At 55.3% G+C, this 18852-nt stretch overlaps 1 protein-coding gene across 1 annotated transcript in view; it reads left to right on the plus strand.

Annotated features, from left to right (window-relative positions):
• The first annotated feature begins 596 nt into the window (after positions 1-596).
• Positions 597-18852, plus strand: part of PAPPA2 (pappalysin 2) — a 94605-nt gene continuing 76349 nt past the window's right edge. The window contains exons 1-2 of the mRNA XM_049808511.1: positions 597-1089; positions 6270-7332. Of these exons, the coding sequence (XP_049664468.1) occupies positions 597-1089; positions 6270-7332 (1556 nt within the window). The remainder of the gene's footprint in view (positions 1090-6269; positions 7333-18852) is intronic.

The following is an 18852-nucleotide window of genomic DNA, read 5'->3' on the forward strand; positions in this document are numbered from 1 at the left end:
GGAGGGGATGCGGAGGGGACCCAACGCCCTCCGGGCGTTGGGTCCCCTCCGCATCCCCTCCCCGCCAGCATCCTGGGCAGCGCCCGGGAGGGCGGAGGGAAGGGAGGGCGATGCTCCGCTCGGCGTTTATTAGATTGGACATAATCATCTTTAAATAAGGCAGCCCCCCCCTCCACACCCCTCCTTGGCGGGGGGGGGGGGGGGGGGAAGAGCGGAGCGCCTCGGGGCTTTCTAGATAAGGGCGTCTAACGCAGCCCCAGCTCCCGCAGGCAGAGCCGGGCAGCGCCGAGAGCCGCGGAGGGGCCGCCGTGCCCGGGGAACCCCGGCTGCAGGCAGAAGGGGGGGTCCCCGCCGCCGTGCTCTCGCCCTCCTTCTCCTCCTCCTCCTCTTCCTCCTCCTCCTCCTCCCGCAGGAGCAGAGGGGAGGAGAGCGGTGCCGGGGAAAAGTTGGGGGCAGCGGCTGCGGCGGGGGCCGGGGGAGGATGCCCCGGTGCTGCCGCCCGCCGCCCCCCTGAGCGTCCCCCTCCCCCGGGGCCGCCCCCCCCAGCCCCCAGCCCCCAGCCCCCCCCCCGCCCCCCCACTTCGTCCCCAAGGAGGATGCTGCGCGGCGGGGCCCCCCTGGCCGCGCTGCTGCTGGCGGCCCTCGGCCTGGCCCGCGGGGACCCCCGGTCCCCCAACGCCCCGCCGGGCTCCGGCTGCGGGATGGAGGCGCCGAGCCGCCGCGCCGCCCCCCCGCATCACCCCTTCGGGCTGTACCCGCAGGGTCCCGGCGCGCAGGGGGTGCTCGGCGCCGCGGCCCCGCCGGGCTCCGGGCGGCAGCGGGGCCGGAGACCGCGGGAAGCCGGGGGAGGCGGAGAGGAGCCGGGGGGAGAGACGGCCGGCCGGGTCCGGAGGGAAAAGCTACGGGACCGGGAGCCGCAGGTGCCGAGCCCCCCCCGGGAGCGGCCGCTGCCCGCCCTGTACTTCTCCGGCGGCCGGGAGCAGCTAGCGGCGCGGCCGGAGGCGCTGCCCGACATCCCGCGGGAGGAGTTCACCCTGGAGGTGTGGGTGAAGGCGGAGGGCGGACAGAGCAACCCGGCCATCATTGCAGGTAAACCCCGTCCCGCCGGCGGGCAGGCAGGGAGGCATGGGTCCCGACCCCCCCCCCCCCGTCCTCCCTCCTTCGCCCCAGACCCCCGGGAGGGGTCGCCTGCCGCCTTCTCCGCTGTGGCAGGTGACACCCCGCGCCCCCACCCGTGTCCTCTGCACCCCGGGCGCGAAATATTCCTCCTTCCCTTGAGACCAAACCCTAAAACATCCCCTCCCCTCTCTTGCCCCCCCCCCCCCCCCCCCGCCCCGTCCCTCCAGCCCGGCCCCCCTGGCTCCTATCTAGTTTCTCCCTCTCCTCCCGCCGGGAGCTGGAAGGTCCCTTTGGGCGACACGCTCCGCCCGACACTCCCCCTTACCCCCCCATTCCTCCTTCCCCGAGGCCGCGGGCACGCCGGCGGCTCTCCGGGGCTCCCCACCGGGCTAAACGGCCGCGGGTCCCCGCGCTCCCCTCCCGCCCTGGCCGGGCTCCCGGCGGGTCCCCGGGGCGGGCGGCCGCACGGTGGCAGCCGCGCCGCACGCACGGCCCCGGCCCCGGCCCCGGCGTGTCCCCCCCCCGGCCCCGTCCTCCGTCGTCCCCCCCCCCGCCCCGCCGGTGTCCCGGCCCCCGAGGGCTCTGCAAAGCGGCTCCCCGGGGCAGAGGGCCGCCCCAGATGCTTTTTCCACCGGGAATTCATTCCCGCCCCCCCCCCCCCCCCCCCCAAGTCAAGAAAGAGGCAGGTGATGGAGAGCCTGGGGACACGGAGGGGACCGGCACACGGGCATGGAGCGGGGCAGGTGGCACCTCTGGCCGTGCCAGGACGGGCGTTTGTGGCAGGGTACAAGCACGGCGGGGCAGAGCAGTGATGCCGGGCAGGGCTGGGAACGGGTGGCAGCACCAAGATGTATCGCTCCCGTGGGATGGCTGGGGTCCCTCTCGGGACGGTGCGGGGGCTGCTGTGTTTCTGTGCCACCTTGGCCGAGCTGGTTGGTTGGGGAAACCCTCTCTCTATCCTAACTCTCCCTCCGCTTGTGATCCCTCCACTGAACCTCCCTCTGCTTCGCTCACCACCTGGCCCCTTTCATGAATTTATCTCCCTGGCTCGCTGGGGCAATAGCCGCATCTTTGCTGTGGAAGAGGTAGGAGGGACAGGCTAGAGGCTGGGTGGCAGAGGGGAAAAGCAGCCTTGTACAAGGAAACTACCTAGCATTCACCTCCCTGTCTGCCTTCTTACTGGGGACCTTGCTGCATCCCCGCTGGCAGGCAGCAGCTTGGGATGCACGGAGCACACTTCCCAGCCATCACATCGGCAGCACAGCTGTTTGCATCTGGAGGTCTGGCCTGCAGGTGTTGGGTTTTGCTTTTCCCAGCTAGCCAGCAGGGTTTTGTTCTTTTTTCTTTTCTTTCTTTTTTAATTTTCTTGTGGAGGGTGGGATGGTTGTTAGTGCTGAAAGCACCGCCCGTGAGCGCTGGCACTCACTTGGGTAATATCCCCCAGCCTCTGTGCTCCAGGGTTTGAGTCAGCCACAGGCACCTCCGGCTGCCTGAGTCACCGTCTGCTTCCCAGCATCTCCCTGCAGCTGCACCGGGGCCCGGGTCTGGGTGGTGAAGGGGGACAGGCCAGCACCGCTGGTGTTTCGTGGGAGCAGGTGATGCAGGCAGCTGCCAGCCCTTTGGCAGGTGCCGAGTCTGCCTCTGATCTGCTGCTCCTGCTCTGTCGGTAGAGAGGGGACTGAGCTGTGAGGTGGTCCAAAGTTGGGGAGGAGCTGGAGATGCTTCAGGTGTCCGTGTGCGAGAGGGAAGGCAGGAGGAAAGCGGGGCAGAGCTGAGCATCTCCCAGCATCATTGCCTGGGAAATAAGGCCAGGCTGAGAAGTTCTGTCCAGGCAAAGCAAGCTGTCCTGTTGGCTGGTGTGACTGCTGCCTGGATTGAAGGCTCAGGACTTGGGGCTTTGTTCCTGTAGATGTCACATTTTGCCTTAGGGCCACCCTGGATGGGGCTGTTCATCCCTTTTAGGCCCTCTTGCATGGGGGGATTTCTGCTGGGGTATAACCCCAGCGCCCTGCCATGGCCACCACCAGGGAAGGATCGTGGTCCCTCTTCCACATCCTTCTCATTTTGGGCAGCAGATCAGAGTCCTTTCATGTGATGCCATTTCTTTTTCCACCTTTTTTTGTCTCCCCTCCATCCCCACCTGCTCTGCTTCTGGGATTTCCCTTTGTGCCAGGCTGAGGTTTCTTTCTACTCAGATCAGGGATGGTTTTGTTGGGTCAGAAGATCCCTCACCAGAGGCAGTCCCAAACTTCTGCTGTGTCTAAGCCCAGTTGTCCTCCTTGGATCCCCGAGCTGCTCACTGCTGCATGCCCCAAGGGGTGACCACCCTATCTCGGGCCAGCTGCTCTCATGGCATAGCTAGGGGCTTCTGGCCTGTGTCAAACCCTCCAGAGCTTTAGCAGCTAATTTGCACCCGATATTTAAGTCTTAAAGCATGGCTGAACTATTCCTTGTGCTGCAAAGCTCCTGGTCCCAGCGGGAGCAGATGCTGCTTTGAGTGTGGTCCTTACCAAGTGGCACACTTCATCCCTTTGGAGGCTTTTTCTCCATCAGACACCTTTTCTGGCAGACACCTTTCTCTTAACTTTTTTGCACTGTTGCCAACAACTCTTGTTTTAAACCCTAAGTGCTGATGAACATCACAAACCAGATTAGAGCTCCCGTTTCCCACCTGATGGATCAGAGGCAGAGTTGCACTTACAGGTGCTGAGGAGACCACCTTGCACCTCCTCTGCAAACAGCTCTTTCCCTTCCTGATGGGTTGCCCCAGGACAAAAGACCAAGTTCCCTGGCAAATTCCAGGGTCTTGAAACTGGTCCCTTGGTGATTTCTTGTGGACGCCTTTGGGAGATGTCAGGACCTGGTGCTGGATGGCTCTGCTTCACCATTCTGCAGTGGCTCCTGGCTGTGGGACATGCTGCTCTGCCTGCACGCTCCATGGCTGCCACTGCACCAGAGATGACATCCCTGGCCATGTCTAAGAAGCACCAGCTGCTGCTGTAGTGGCTTTTCAGCCCCTGTTGTAAAGCTGACCCTGGCCTTATTTGCTTCCCTTGGATGAGGTCTCCAGGCCTGGTTTTAGGCTCACTTAAGGCTTTTTTGGCCAGTTTTGAACTCATCAGGCACTTCCAGGCTTGGCTTGGTTCCAGCATGGGTTTGTGAGGGTGCTAGCACACACTCACGCCAGAAGGCTGTTCTACCCCTGATGCTGTTTGCCTGGTTTTTCCTTAGTGTTTAACCGAATTTGGGGGACTCTAAATCATTTCATGGTGAAATGCACGAGTTTTCCTGAGAGGAGGTACCAAGCCCTGTTTCCTCAACTCCAGTGAGGACCAAATACTAGAAGATGGCTTTCAAGCGTGCAGGTCTAAGCACCTTTCATTCAGCACCCAGCCCAAAAGCGCTCTCCAGCTTTGCCTTCTAATGCCTACAAGGCTCCCTTGCCTGCCTCCTGCTTTTTGGCTTCTCCCTGTCTCAGCTTCCCCTGGTCTTTCTGCTTCCCTTTCACAATTCACCAGAAAACAAGAGTTGGCCAAAGCCCATCCGCCCACGGAGGCTTTGTGCGTGGCTGCCTTTGTAGTGAGCGGCGGCAGGGATCCGTGCCCGGGCTAGTTACAACCGTGGGATGGCTAAGAGGCCAGCACCCATCTCACCCTCGGTGAAGGGAGGGATGGAAGGAGGGATGCTGCTTCCTGGGGTGCAGTGGGGCTTGATGTTTATGAGGGCTGGCAGGGGAGACATGGGGTCATGGTAACCTGGCTTCTGTCACATCCCCTGGATGAAAGCCAGGAGGTCCTGCTCCTCCTGCAGCTCCTGACCCTCTACACCTCTGCCTCTCTCTGCTGGCCTTTTTGCAATTCTGGCAGCAGGTGCAGTTTCCCCAGAGTGTCATGCTGGACATCCCCAGGGAGAGGTGACGCAGCAGGACAGGGCAGGAGTACCTTGTTTTGGCCCGTGATGCCCTGACACCACGGAGATGGGCAGGCAGTACATGCAATGGAAGTGGCACGGTGAGGGGCAGGAAAACCAATGCAGCAGGGAAAAGCAGGCTGGAGCATAAGAAATGCCACAGCAGGAATATAAAAAGGGCCTCCGGGCAAGGCAGCAGGTTTCGGCAGCATCCGGGCACTGTTGCATCTGGAAGCAATTTGTTGGGGTGGTGAACAGGAGAGCAGGGGGGAGGGGGGCCAGAAGGTGCCACTGGTGGGGCTCAAAGTGTGCCTTTGAGCTCACTCGCCCCAGCCGATGACCTGCGTGAATGTCCTGGCTGTGGTGATTTAGGAGCCCAGAAGCATTAATTTCAAGCAGTGGTTCCATTTGCCCTTGCCAGTATTTAAGTGCCTTATGGCCATTGATTCCCAAGAGCATTCAGTGCCTGCAAGCCTCTGGTTCTTGACCGCAGGCACTCCGTAGCCTGAGTTTCGTGGAAAGTCAGCAAAGCTCCAAGTCTTGCCTAGCCTAAAACACAGGTTTGCAGTACGCTTGGGTGCACAGGGAGAGGCTGAGCCCAAAGCTATTCCTGGGGATGGATTTATGCTTGTGAGACCTTAGGGGCTGAGGAGTGCACCCGCCCAGCTGGAGGCAGCACATCCCTCTCCGGCCCTCACCCGCCTGTGCTGGATGCATGACTGGGAGGAAAACTGGAGCATAAAGGAGAGCTGTAAATCTGCCTGGAAGCTGTTGGGAAAGCAGTCCCTGGAGGAGGCTGTTTTGCTTTGGGTTGCTGTGCTTTAATTCTTAAAAGCTTTGGCCCGCAGATAAAAAGTTTAGCCTCTAATCCCATCCCGCAGGAGTGCTCCTACGGAAAGCAGCTCAGAAACACCTTACTCTTCAGCCTCTCCTCTCATCCATGCTCTTCCTTCCCTCTCCATCCCGCCTGTCCTGCTTTGCCATCCCTCCCGGCTACTCTACCTCCTCATACAAATGATTTTGGACGGGGGCTGGGGTGTCCCCCTTGATGCAGCACCTATTGCCCAGCTGCTGGCTACCTTCATTTACCCATGGCAGTGGCAGTGGGAGCTTCCCCGCAGCCCTGCCAAGAACTGTCCCGCCACTGAGGACCTGGCTCGTGCTCCAGGGAGGAGCGGCAATGCTCTTCAGTCCTCACCAGCTCTCCTCTCTCTCCGTGCCCATCCCCGTCCCCGCTGCAGGCGTCTTCGACAACTGCTCACACACGGCCAGCGATAAGGGCTGGGCGCTGGGCATCCGCGCCCTGCAGCTCGGCGGCAAGAAGGATGCTCGCTTCTTCTTCTCCCTCCGCACGGACCAGGCGGCCACCGCCACCGAGGTGACCGCCTACCACCGCTACCGCCCTGAGGCATGGACCCACCTGGCCGCCAGCTACGACGGGCGGTGGATGGCTCTCTACGTGGACGGGGCACGGGTGGGCCGCGCCAGTGGGCAGCGGGGACCCCTGCACAGCGCCTTCATGGCCTCCTGCCGCACGCTGCTGCTGGGGGGGGACGCCTGGGGGACCACGCATGCTTTCCGGGGACACTTGGCCGGGCTGGCCCTGTGGCGGACTGCCCTGTCCCAACCCCATCTCCAGCGTCCCTTCCTAGAGGGGCCGGCCAGCGGAATGGCAGGGCTGGCTCTGGCTGCCGGCTTCGCCACCCCGGCGGATCGCTGGGCGCCTTTTCGGGAGGGCGCCTTCCCCCGGCAGTGGGTGCTGCCGTCCCTGCCGTCCCCTGTCCTGCGGCCGCTGGGCCCCCCCGCCTGCGGGCAGACTGCCTGTGATAACGTGGAGCTGGTCTCCCACTACAACCAGCACTGGCCGCTGCGGAGTGGGAAGGTGGTGCGGTACCGGGTGGTGAACCTGGCGGAGGATGACGGCAGGCGGCCGACGGTCAGCCGGGAGCAGGTTTGGAGGCAACACTGGGCGCTGAGTGAAGCTTTCCGACCTTACAACATCTCCTGGCAGCTCAGCTTGCTGGAGGTACGCAACTCCTCCCTGCGCCGCCGTGCCATCCTCCTGGGCTGCGAGCCCAGCAAGGTGGGCAACGAGCGCTGCGACCCTGAGTGTGAGCATCCCCTCACTGGCTACGACGGTGGGGACTGCCGCCGGCCCGGCCGCTGCTTCTCCTGGAAGCGCCGCGATGGCGTCTGCCACATGGAGTGCAACAACATGTTGGATGACTTCGACGACGGCGACTGCTGCGACCCGCGGGCCACTGATGTGGCCAGGACCTGCTTCGACCCCGACTCACCCCAGCGGTAGGTGCAGGGCTTACGGGGGGGTGGGGTGGCATGTCGAGGGATGGGGTGCACCCTCTCCCCATCACCCACTCTGCACCTGAATGTTGCTTCTGACCTGCCACTTTCCAGTGTGGGAAAGTGGAGAGGTGTTTTCCCATGGGATGGGGGTGCAGGATGGCACTGAGTCCTACCCCTCTGCAACGCCTTGCTGTTAAGCGTTTCCCCCCACCAAAATTAGCATGGATTGATGGGGAACTCCCCCCCAGGGGGATTCCCAGTGCAGAGCTGCCAGTCTCCAGTGATAGGCCCATGGGACTGCGGGCATCCCCGGGGTGGGCAGAGGGGCCCTGTGCAAAGGATGCTCTTTCCCCTGACCCCCCTGCATGGGATGCAGCGGGGGCATTGCTGCCCCTTCCCCACCTTCTGTAAATGTGTCTTAAACCCTGATTTCTTAATTTATACTAAAAATGCCTTTTCCTCAGTGCTGGGGTGGACAGAAGGAGGCGATGCTGTTAGGCGTGAGTGGCAGGATTTGGTAAGGTGTGGGTTGGTGTGCATAAGCCTCCCCAAATTCTCCCTGGGAAGTGATGCCTAGGGGAGATGCCCTTGGCTGGGCATGGGCAGGGCTGATCAAACCCTGCACCTCAAAGCCAAATGGTGGTTGGGGAGCAAATCCCCCCTCTTCAGGCAAAGATGTAGGGTGGCTGCTTGGTGCCAGAGGAGGATGTGTGCCTTTACCGTGTGCCACAGGCACAAAAACCCCTGCAAAACCCACGTTGCCCCATGGAGCATCAATGTGCAATGTTAGGGGACCCTTGCTCTCTCCAGGGCCCTTTGGAGGCAGCAGCTGGGGCGGGATGGGGAGGGGGACCCTCCCCATGTGATGGGGGACCCTGGGGCAGTAGGGATAGTGGCTTTGGTGTGGTTGGTGGCTTGCGCACTCCTGCCCTCCTCCCCGGAGCCTCTGAAGTGCTGGCAGCCCCGCTGATGGCTTCCAGCGCTCAGGGCTCTGCCAAATGTGCTTTCTGGCTGGAGACAGGGAAGGGAAAAAAAGGTCATGGCTTTTCCTTTTTTTTTTTTTTTTAAGCTGTTTCTGTCTCAGTGTCAGAGAAAATTGCTCATTCCCTGCTGCCGGCTCCCAGCGATGGGCAGAGGTGCCCACCGGAGCAGGAGTGGTGCAGCATGGATGGCAGCATCTGGGGAGAAAAGCTGCAAGGGAGGGTTTTAGGGACATATCACCCCTTCGATCTTCTTTCTCCTTCACTTTATTCCCCTGGGCTATAGGAGCAGGTAGGCTGTGGCCATAAATCCTTTTTTTGCAACCCAGCTTTTTCTCTCTGCTGCTTCCCAGGTGGGACACAGAGGGTGGAGGGAAGCCGGTGTCTCTGCTCTGGTGGTGGTGATGGGAGAGGAGCAGTGCTTCCCTTCCTCCCTTCCTGAGCCTTTCTCACATGTCCTTCAGTCATCTGAGAAAACACAGGAGGAGAATTGGGAGCTTCCAATGCATCCCTCTGGCCACGGAGCCGCACACCCTGCCTCTGCCCGAGCATCCCCCCAGAAGATGTTTCCCCATCCCTGGAAGTCTCTTTGGTGACAGCCACCATCGGCACCCTGTGCCTGCCCGTCCCCTTGTTTCCCATCCCTGTGAGCGAGCATGGGCAGTGCTTTCCTGAGCTGGGGGGAGAGGAGTGGCTCTCCTGCCTGCATGACAACTCTCCTGCCTGCACAACAACTCTCTGCTCATGGTGGCCACGAGTATCCAATGCTACTCGGCCTTTGCTTCAGCAGGGCAAGGGCTTGGTGCTGGCCCTCTGTGTGCAGTTAGAGAAATGTTTTCATCCTCAGACAAGAAGGGCTCCACCTTAAATTAAAAAAAGGCCAAATTTTTGCTGGTATGAATCAGGGCTTCCATTTGTCAGGATTTTCCCCTGAAAGTCGGGAAAGAAAAAAAAACAAAACAAAACAAAAACCTTGCTTCTGTGGGAAAGGAATGGGAAAATGGGAACACTAGGGAAATAACAGATCTTTTGCAATTTTCTTTCCGCAGACCTCATTGGCCTGCGCAGAAGACAAGATTGATTGTTTGTAGGCTAAGCTTTGAAAAATGAAATCCGGTGTGCCCAGCATTTGGGAAATGTGGGGGCATGAGTTGAATCCTGCTGCTGTGGAGCTCTTCTGACTTGCTTTTGGCTGGCTTCTTCAGAGATGCTGGTGGACACCAACCCTCCCTGGGCTCATCCCTGCTGAGGGTACCCTGGCTCCTGGGGAAGAATATATATGTTTGTGGGAAAACCACTGGGAAACTGGTAGCTGGGTTTGAAAAAAACCAAGGCGAACTTGAACTCGCCCAAGGGCATGGCCAGGTCACTGTTGTTCCCCTGAAGTTGGTGGATGAATCCCAAGATACACAAGCAGGTGACCTTAGCCCAAGGGGTTTTGTTCAGGCAGAGCTCGCACTAGGCGAGTACCTCTGGGTTTGCTTGTAAGGTATTATACTCAAATGAACATTTATGAGGAGTGGGGCAGCTGAGGAACATACAGAAGGATTTTTAGGGGGGAAGCCAAAACGGGAGAAATAATGCAAAATAAAATTTAACAAACTGCAGAAAGGCGGCACAATAGGAGCCAGGTGCTTCAATGTGAACAACAGCCTTCGATCTGACTGGAGGAGAGTGAGGGAGCAAGCTGGCTGCTGCTCTGCCGAGACGCCTGCACTTTTTCATACCTGCTGGAGAACCACGTGCCAGAGCCCAGGAGGGAGCTGCGGCTTTGGGAGAGCAGGAGAGGGAAACCCTGCTGCAGGTGGTGCTCTCTAAATCTCCTTTCAGATCAAGGTGGCAGGATAAAAATCTTGGGATCTTTGTTTCATGGAGTAAATCAGCTCTGCTGTATTTCATTTCAAGGCTCTCACAAAGAGTGGTTTGGATGTGAATATTTCTTGGTATGGCCAAAAATAATCCAAATGGGAAAGCCAGAGTCAGACCCTGGACAATTTCTTACTAGCATTTTAGACAGATTCAGTTCATTTTAGTGAAGGGTCTCGATAGCTTGTTTTAACTTGCATGACCTTAAGCACTCATGCAAAAGCTTTTACCATCTTGCACTTCCCTCATTTAAAAATCTACCTTGGTCTACGGATTTGAGAAAGGCAAATCAGAGGGAGAAGCCTTTGGACCAGCAGTAGCTCTAGTGCTTCTTAGCTGGTGGACATTTCAGTATACTTCCAAGGCCACACTTGGTACTAGCATATTCCCTCATCCATGCTTAGCAGAGGAGGGAAATCAGGTTCGGAAGGAAGGATTATAAAGCTCTGGTGGGGATGGACCCTGCTGTAGCCAAGGTAGGAGCTACGCCCAGCTCTGGGGTAACGGATGATGCTGAAATGATGGCAACGTTGTGGTACACAACACCAGGCCATCAAGCCATCTTGCCGAGTCCTTCCTGCACCTCTAGTAGTGTGTGGGACAAGACAAGTCCTGCCGTGCTCTGAGCCAGCTGGGCCACCACCCACATGTAAAACCCACCGGTGGGACTGCGTGCTTGTGGCTGGAGGGAGACTTGAGTGAGAGCTCAGGTAAACAGCTGAGCGTAGACATCCCTGCAAGGCACCACAACAGGAGCCATAGGAAGCAAGTCAGGGACTTCTCACTCACCCTGACCCACCATATGAAGAAAAAGGGGACAGGCAATAGCAGAAGAGCCGCCTGCTGTCATCCTTTGCCCAGTCTCATCCTGATTTAAAGCATTTTCCAGGAGTTGCTGGCAGCATAATGCCAGGGTCTGGAGTAAAATTTGCCTTGATTTGCTGCAGACATGTATCTTCTTGCAGTGGCTGAGTGCTGTTGTAATTGGTGCTCTTGGAAGGAAAACAGCAACAGCTCATTAACAGCAATTAACACTCAGCAAGGGTTTCCCTCCGGCAGTTAGTCAATGAGAGTCTGGTGTGTGACACAGTTAATGTGAAAAGAAAAACTGGAAGGGGAGTCTGGAGAGCAAAGTGGATAAGGGCAGAGCTGCTGGGCCTTTCATCTCACTACCCAAAGTAACGGCAGAAATAACCAAAGTGACAAAAGGAGGTGAAAAATGACGAGTGTCTCCAGTCTCTTGGTGGCCTCCACTGGGATGACCACAGCTGTGATATTAAAGTGTACCTGATTAACAGGACACTTGATGGGCTTTAATGCAAGCTTAGCTGGCTTCCCCTCCTAAAGGAAGGATCCTTAATTGGGTTAAGGCTGCTTGGGACCCTCCCGCTGTTTAAGTGGTGTCTTCAAAAGCTGATCCAGATTAACCTCACTGAATATCTCTCTGGTGGACAACCCCCAAGGATGAATGAATCACTCCAAGCTATTCTCTGGCACTTGAGCAGCCCATTGCCAGGAGGTGTTCAGCTGAGTGTGGTTGGATTGGTAGCATAAAAGGTTAATATTGAGAGCAGGTGAGGCAAGGATGGCATCTTGGGGCAACAGCTGACCTGCCCAGCCCTTAATCCCAACCAGATGCTAAAACAACATTCAAATTAGCTGCTCACTTCCCCTTCCCTTGCTACAGGAAACATCAGCAGATTTTTTTCATGGTGAATGAGGGCTGGTATGTGCAATGTTGCTTCACAGTTATAAGCCTTGGGAACAACCTGAGGTCACTAATACTGTTGCAGAGCATGGCTTCAACTAGAGGTGGTAGGTGTCTGCAGGCACCTTCATTTGCTGCTTGTGGTGGTTGGTCACTTGAAGGATGGATGGAGAGGGTGTGTTATCTGCAAACTATTGAACACACTGCCTGTGGAGTGGAAGAAACTATTTGCTTGCCTGATGCTCCCACGAGGAGAGCATGGTTAGGAAGTACCCCTGCTCAGGGCCTGAGCCCTGGCTGCTTTTTAGCTCCCTCTGACACCTCTTGGAGTCCTACTGGCCTGTACCTGTGTCCTGGTGTTCCCAAAGTATCAAGTCTCAAGGGCTTGGTCTCAGTGCTCACAAGTGTGGTGGTGAGATGAGTGCTTTGGGGACACCAAACATGTCAGTGATGGATTCACTGACTTCTGAGCTTGATGCTTCTCCTCTGTAGTAGACCTGCTGGGACTGGGGAGGTGCAGTAATAAACAGGGCTTTTTGCTGGAGCCTGGATGGTTTTGTGGTGGATGCTTTAAAACTTCATGAAAGTGGTTGGATTTGAGCTCATCAAAAACTTTATACTTTCCTTTGTAGGAAAACATGCTTTCTCTGAGCTTTCCCATTGATTACTTTTTTTAAAACTTGGCAAAGATAGAAGGGATTGTCCTTGATAGAGCCCATTATACATGGCAGGCAGGATGTCTACCAAGCTGCTTGCTTGTGATGGGACTTGAAGGCTATATCCATGTGAACGTGCCTCTGGGTTACTCAGCTCACCCAGAGCCCTAGCTTGGGGGTGAAGACCCCAAGTTTGCTTTTGACCTTCTCAAAGTACATTGGAGAGTATTTGGCATGTTACTACCCCATAGTAAGCGTCTGGTGTGTTATGCCAAAAGTGAGCCCAACAGCGGGGTTTTGCTCCCAAGAGGGAGGGCTCAGAGTGGTGAGATAATGCATCCACTGCGGGCTTGGTTGGTGTGACTTAGTGGGCTCTGCAATGTGTTTACGTTTGTGCCACTGAGGAACTGCACACCTTGGCCTCTGGCTGCTGCCTTTGCTGTCCCTGCAAGATATATTTTGTTTGCTTAGTCTTTCTATTTCTTCTTTCTGGTTCCTTGCTTGCTGTGAAGGCTATTCCTTTCCTTCCACGTGATACACTTGTCTGTCCTTGTGTCTTGTATCTCCCGAACTTTATCGTAAATGAAGCTATGAGTTGGGCACTCAAAAGGCCTCTTTGGGGCTTTTGTTCTCACAAAGATGTGAGAGGGTGAGATTATAACCTCTCCAGCGTGGGCTGATAGATAAAAGGAAAGGGTAGCTGTGGGCTGTAGTATCAAATGATGAGAGGTCCATGAGGAGAAGGTTGGGAGTGGCAGAGGAGGTGGTGATGGGGGGCTCCAGCGCAGAGGCACACTCTAAGGCACATGTGGCAACACCAGGGTCTGACTCAGCCCCTCCAAAATGGCATCAGGCCAGTGGGACTGTGGGAGTGACTTCTTTCCACAGGGAAGGTGGCAGCACGGTGCAGCTGTCCAAGGGACCATGCAAGGTCTTGGGGACACAGGTCAAGAACAGAGGGCTCTATGTCACAGTGGCTCCTGGTGGGACCAGAGCTCTGTTGAGGGAGCAGAGGAGCGGGGCTGGAAGAAGAGCACGAGGATATAGATGTGTCCAGGTCCAAGGGCTGGTTCCCAGTCCCTGGCTTTGGTGCTAGCCAAAGCAGCTTGCTTTTTATAGCAAGCTGCAGCATAGTGTTGATGTGCCCAAATCTTCTTCTGTATGTTTTGGGGTGCTAAAAGTAGGAAATAAAATCTACAGTAATGCACTCCTTTTCTTCCCAAGGTAGAATGCTCAAGGGTTAATTTCCAGTAAGCCTCTGCTAGACGATGAGTCTCGCTCACTCCCTCAAGCCTTCCTGTGAGCATGGAGCTGCCAGGCAGCGTGTTCCTCAAGGAACCTGCCAGGTCCCCCCAAGGGTGACCATGTCTCTGTGGGAGAGGGAGAACATGATCTGCGTGTGAGTGAGGGGAGAGGACCCCTGCCCAGCGGCTGTAGGCAGCCTGGGTGCTTTTGGGGAAAACAGCTGTCCCACATGTGAGCTATTGTTCTAGCAAACACCACTGTCCCGGGGGGCTCACTTAAGGGGGGCCGATTGTATTGGGATGGCAATTGTGAAGGAACAGCGTGTGTCCAATGGCTGGGGGCGGTGACTCTTTGTCCTGATGTTCAGCCTTATACAGGGCTCCTCCTTGTCCAACTGTACCCTTGCATGCTGGTAGAGGATGCCAGCTGAGACACTGGCCAGGCTAGCAAGACCCCAGGAGATGAAATGGCAGGGCGACGAGGAGCTCGGCAGCCATCCGGTGGGACACCATCAGCTTGGTGTTGATGGGGTCTCTGGGATGATTTAATTCCTGTTTGGATTGGCAGGCTGAGCTGCAGCCGTTGGAGTTGTTAAGCGAACATACTGCTTTTAGTTTTCTTTGGCCTAGCCACCACCTTTATTTAGGAAATGAAATTGCCCCTTTGCAGAGGGTGATGGGGTGAGACAGAACAGGTCTGGTGGAGCCCAAACCCACCAAGATGGCATGAGGCAGAGGACTTTGCTGGGAGGCTTTGGGGAAGGCGAGGATGCTGAGCCTTTGCGATTGTTGCCTGCTAAGGGCTGTGCTGGGGATCAGAGGCAGCCTTGGATTTTTTGTTGTTTGTGGTTAACGTCTGATCGTTGCATTACAAAACTTCCCCAGTAAATTATCTTGCATCCTTTTTATATCCACGAGGAAGGCATTTTTAGAATGCTGGCTTGCGCGCGCCATGCTCTGGCTGGGACACCCAATTGCCTCGACCTAAAAATAAGTTGGAGGCTTGGGACTTGGTTTTTCCCTTTTAAAAAAAATAAAAATCTATATCTATATGAAGCAGGGGGGACATGTTTGGCTTGAAAAGATTTCTTTTCCTCTTTTTCTCTGTTTTGATCCCTTTCCTGACCAATATCAAGGCTGCAAGTTTTTGCCCTTCAGTGAGAAGTTTAGGGTGAAGGTAGCAAAGTTTTGGACCTTTCAGCAAGAGGAACTAGGACCTGTTAGTTTAATGCCCCTGGGAGAATCACCCCTGCTCAGCATGTTGTCAGCCCTATTAAAGGGTCCTCCTTCTGCTGGTGCCCAGGAGCTTTAAGCCTGAACAGATGAGGCAGGCCAGAGACTGGAATGGTGGCACTCTGGTCTTCTGCCACCCTTTGACTGACTTCTGTTGCAAGGCCATACTGCCCCACTGATGGATGGGCATGTGCATTGCAGGCTGCTGTGGGCTCATCTGAGCATCATCGGGAATCCTTCTCCAGCCTTGCAGTGTTTGTGTTTCCTTTTCTGTTGTCCTACTAGTCAGGGAGGCTGGATGAAGAAGACAGACTGACTTTTGCTTGTCACCTGGTGGTCACCAGAACAGTTTTTGGAGACGACCTCAATCTCAGGGCTCTGTCTCCCTCATCTATGCAGAAACCAGTCTGTGGTCTGGCCCCTCTGCAGCAGCCATGCCTTCTTTCAGGAGGGGACCAAGCTGCCTCCTGGTCTGCATTAGACCATGTTTCTCTCCAGCCTCGACTGGTCCTAGCACAGAGCTCCACATGCACTCTATCTCTTGAAACCTGGCGCTGAAGATGGTGCTGGTGGTGATGTGCATCAGTCCCAGCAATTTGGCTGGAGACAGGTTTTAGGCAGTAGTGTGGCACATCGTTGCTGGAACGTGTGCCGTAGGGTCATCTTCACCATGCTCGTTCAGTCTACAGATCTTCATCTTTCACACCATCTCTTTGAGGCCTGTCCTATGAAGGAGGATGCTGTGGGAGATGGGTGGGAAAGGAGGAGGCACCGAGTGAAAAGCTGGATACTTGCTTTCCATTGAACAGCAGTGGGATATGGGTGCCTAACTTCCCCAAGCTCCTTTGAAAAACCCTGCATAGCAAAGATCACATCTTCTGAGATGTTTGCAAATACCTGTGCTGTGGGCAGGGGTAATCCCAGCTCTTCGGCCGGGGAAACTGAGGCACGAAGTCTTAGACATCTTGCCCCGCAGTTGTGCAGCAATGAGGTGCTGCTGTTGATGCAGGGGCTGTGGCCTCCTGCCTCCTAGTCCCTGGATGGGGAAGAGAGGCATTTAATGAAAGGAGATGAAGCTGCTCAGTCTTGGCTAAATGCAAGGTAAAAAATGATGCCCTCATTTATGCAGTTCCCCTTTGTCTGGAGTGCTTTGCTGAGCCTCCAGGCCCAGAGACTCTGCTCAGCCACGTGAAGCCCACGCAGTGCTGGTGGAGACCAGGAGCGTTGCACCCACCTCTGTCATCTGCTCTGCCTTCCCTCAGCAGATTGTGAACTGCACTATAAAAATTGGCAGTGAAATTCAGGCTCCCGGGGACACTGACTGGTTTGCAGAGACCTTAAGACCTCCTTAAACCTGGGATGTTGCTTTGTATTTTTGCTGCAGGCGAAAAGTAAGAGAAAGCTGATTTACAGATCTATTCTTGTGGGTTACGTGGGACAAGGCTTATCTGTGCAATCTTAGACAGGCAAAAAGTGCTGTAAGACTTGGTCCTGACCTGGGATGTTTTGTTGTTGGTTTTTTTTGGTTTTTTTTTTTTTTTTTTTTTTTATTTTGCTTTGAAACAAACAATCCAGGCAGGAAGTAAACCATACCTGGCTTTGTTTAGCTTGGACTCTGCTCTAGAATAACTTGCTACTGTTGAGTTCTGCCTTGCAAAACCACAAGGGGCTGCAAACATATTTCTCCACTTCCCCCGGTGCTTCTCGCTTGCCCTCTCTCACATGCATTCTGTATGATGCCAGCACCTAGCCAGCCAGCATCAACACTGTCAAAAGAAGGCGAGCACTTACCCTGCACGGTGATAGCAAGCCTCTTCAAAGCGTGTCGGGGTGTACTGGAACCCAGATGTTGCCTGTGCTGGGCTTTGGAGCCTGGCCAGCCAGGGCAATGCTGGGCTCCCCTCCTTCCCCAAGCTGCTGCTTTGCTGCCTTTCTCCCTGGCAGGGCTCCTTTCCTTCCCCTAAATGGTTCAAAACTAGATCTTTAACTCTGTTTCTTTTGATTTCTTCTGATTAACTCCCCCCAGCCACTGCCGTTTCCCTGTTTTCAGGGATGATGTCTCAAGATGACAGCTCCCCTCTCCTTCTTACAGCCCCCAGAGATACGCAGTAGCTTCCTGACTTGCTAGGTACGCTGTTAGGTCCGTGCTCTTGCAGATGGCCAGGCGTGGGCTCTGGGGGAATGATGATGTGTTTTCAGAGGCCACTGTGACAGTCTGAGCCTCCTTTGTGCTTGCCAAGAGAGAGGGGGTCAGTGATGGACACAGGTGGAAAGCCCAGCTCAGCAGGATCCTATCTCCCAGGCATGCACAAGCCCTGGAGTTTGCACCCCGAGTCTGCACTCGGCCAGCAGTGTTGCTCCTTCCTTGCACGCTCTTGGGGTTCAGGGGATGGAGGTGAATGATGCTGCAAGCAGATGGCATGCTGTGTTATGGACCTACTTGGGGACGGCAGTGGGAGACACCTTACTGGAGTAGAAGCAGACAGTGACCTGTAATATTTGTCTCCTTTGCTTATTCCACTGATGATGAGGAGAAGCAACAGACTGTGGCTCTGAACCCTCTAATTCCAGATTCATTGGTTTTTGAAGGGGAAGGTAAGAGGGAGCAGGAGGACAGATGTTCCTTTGAAATTTCAGAGTTTTCAGGTCCTTGGTTTTTGTCTGGCTTATTCTACGGTGGTGACACGTACCCAGGTTTGCTGTCCTGCACGTGTGTGGCTTGGGATCTCCTCTTTGCAACGGCTGGACCCACAGGCTGGTTTCAAACAGATTAAAAAACCTTGGGCATCTGTGTTCCTGCAGGCTCATGAAAAGGCCAGCCAGGAGAGGAGAGCTGCTCCTGTGATGGGCAAAGGGTTCACTGCTTCCAGGATTAGTTCTTAATAATTAGTACATTCTTCTTGGAGTTCACTCCTATTGATGTTTTGGTATGTGTTAACCCCAAATAAACCAAGATTTCTGCCTGTGAATTTCACTGTCGGATCATCAACTGGGAGCCTGTAGGTTGAGTTTAAACCCAGGAGTCTGAGGCACGTGTGGCTTTTCAGCTCCCAGTGAGCTCTCCCTGGGAGTAACAGGGGTGCACGGTCCGTGGAGGATGAGAGATGGTCCATGTGTTCTCTGCTCCCACCACGAGAGCAGCTGGGAGCCCAGCCGCTCCAAAAGCCTGACTCGGCGTCGCTGCCTGGTCTGATGAAAGACATCCCCGTACTTTGATGGGTCTCAGATGGGTCGCGTGTTTTAAGATGATCTCACCCGTGAGGAAGTGGTAAGCCTCTCTGAGGAAGAGATGGCCATGATTCACTCTGATAGAAATAGAAAGGCCAAATAAGCAAATGGAAACTCCCTATTGACAAGGTCCCTGCAATTTAAAAGGGTTTTTACTACCTATTCCAGTATGCATTTGAAAATCATATGCATTTACTCTTACATACTACAATCAGATGGTTTTTAAGCCATTAAGGCCCATTGGGTCAATAACCACCATTTTCAAAAATCTATTAAATACCCATTTCCGTGGAAATAGAGCTTTTACAATTGATCATGGCTACCGACTCCCATTAAAATAAACCCCAAATGCTATCAACTCTCCCAAGATGTAGAGCGCTAAAACACAGATTGTCAGGACAAATTTATCCCAGGGGAAAGTTGATGGCCCATTATGCTTAAGCAACACAAGAATTGTCACATAAGCCAGGAAGTTTATGGGACTTGCATGGATTTGTCCTCCCTGAGGGGGTAAAAAGGAAGGTTCATGGGGTGAATCTGTAGCGCTAACACAAGCTCAAAGGCAGCCTCCTGCAGGAGCTTTTTGGGAAACATTTGGCTTATTT

The sequence above is a fragment of the Accipiter gentilis genome, chromosome 8 (genome assembly GCF_929443795.1).
Source record: "Accipiter gentilis chromosome 8, bAccGen1.1, whole genome shotgun sequence".
NCBI lineage: Eukaryota > Metazoa > Chordata > Aves > Accipitriformes > Accipitridae > Astur > Astur gentilis.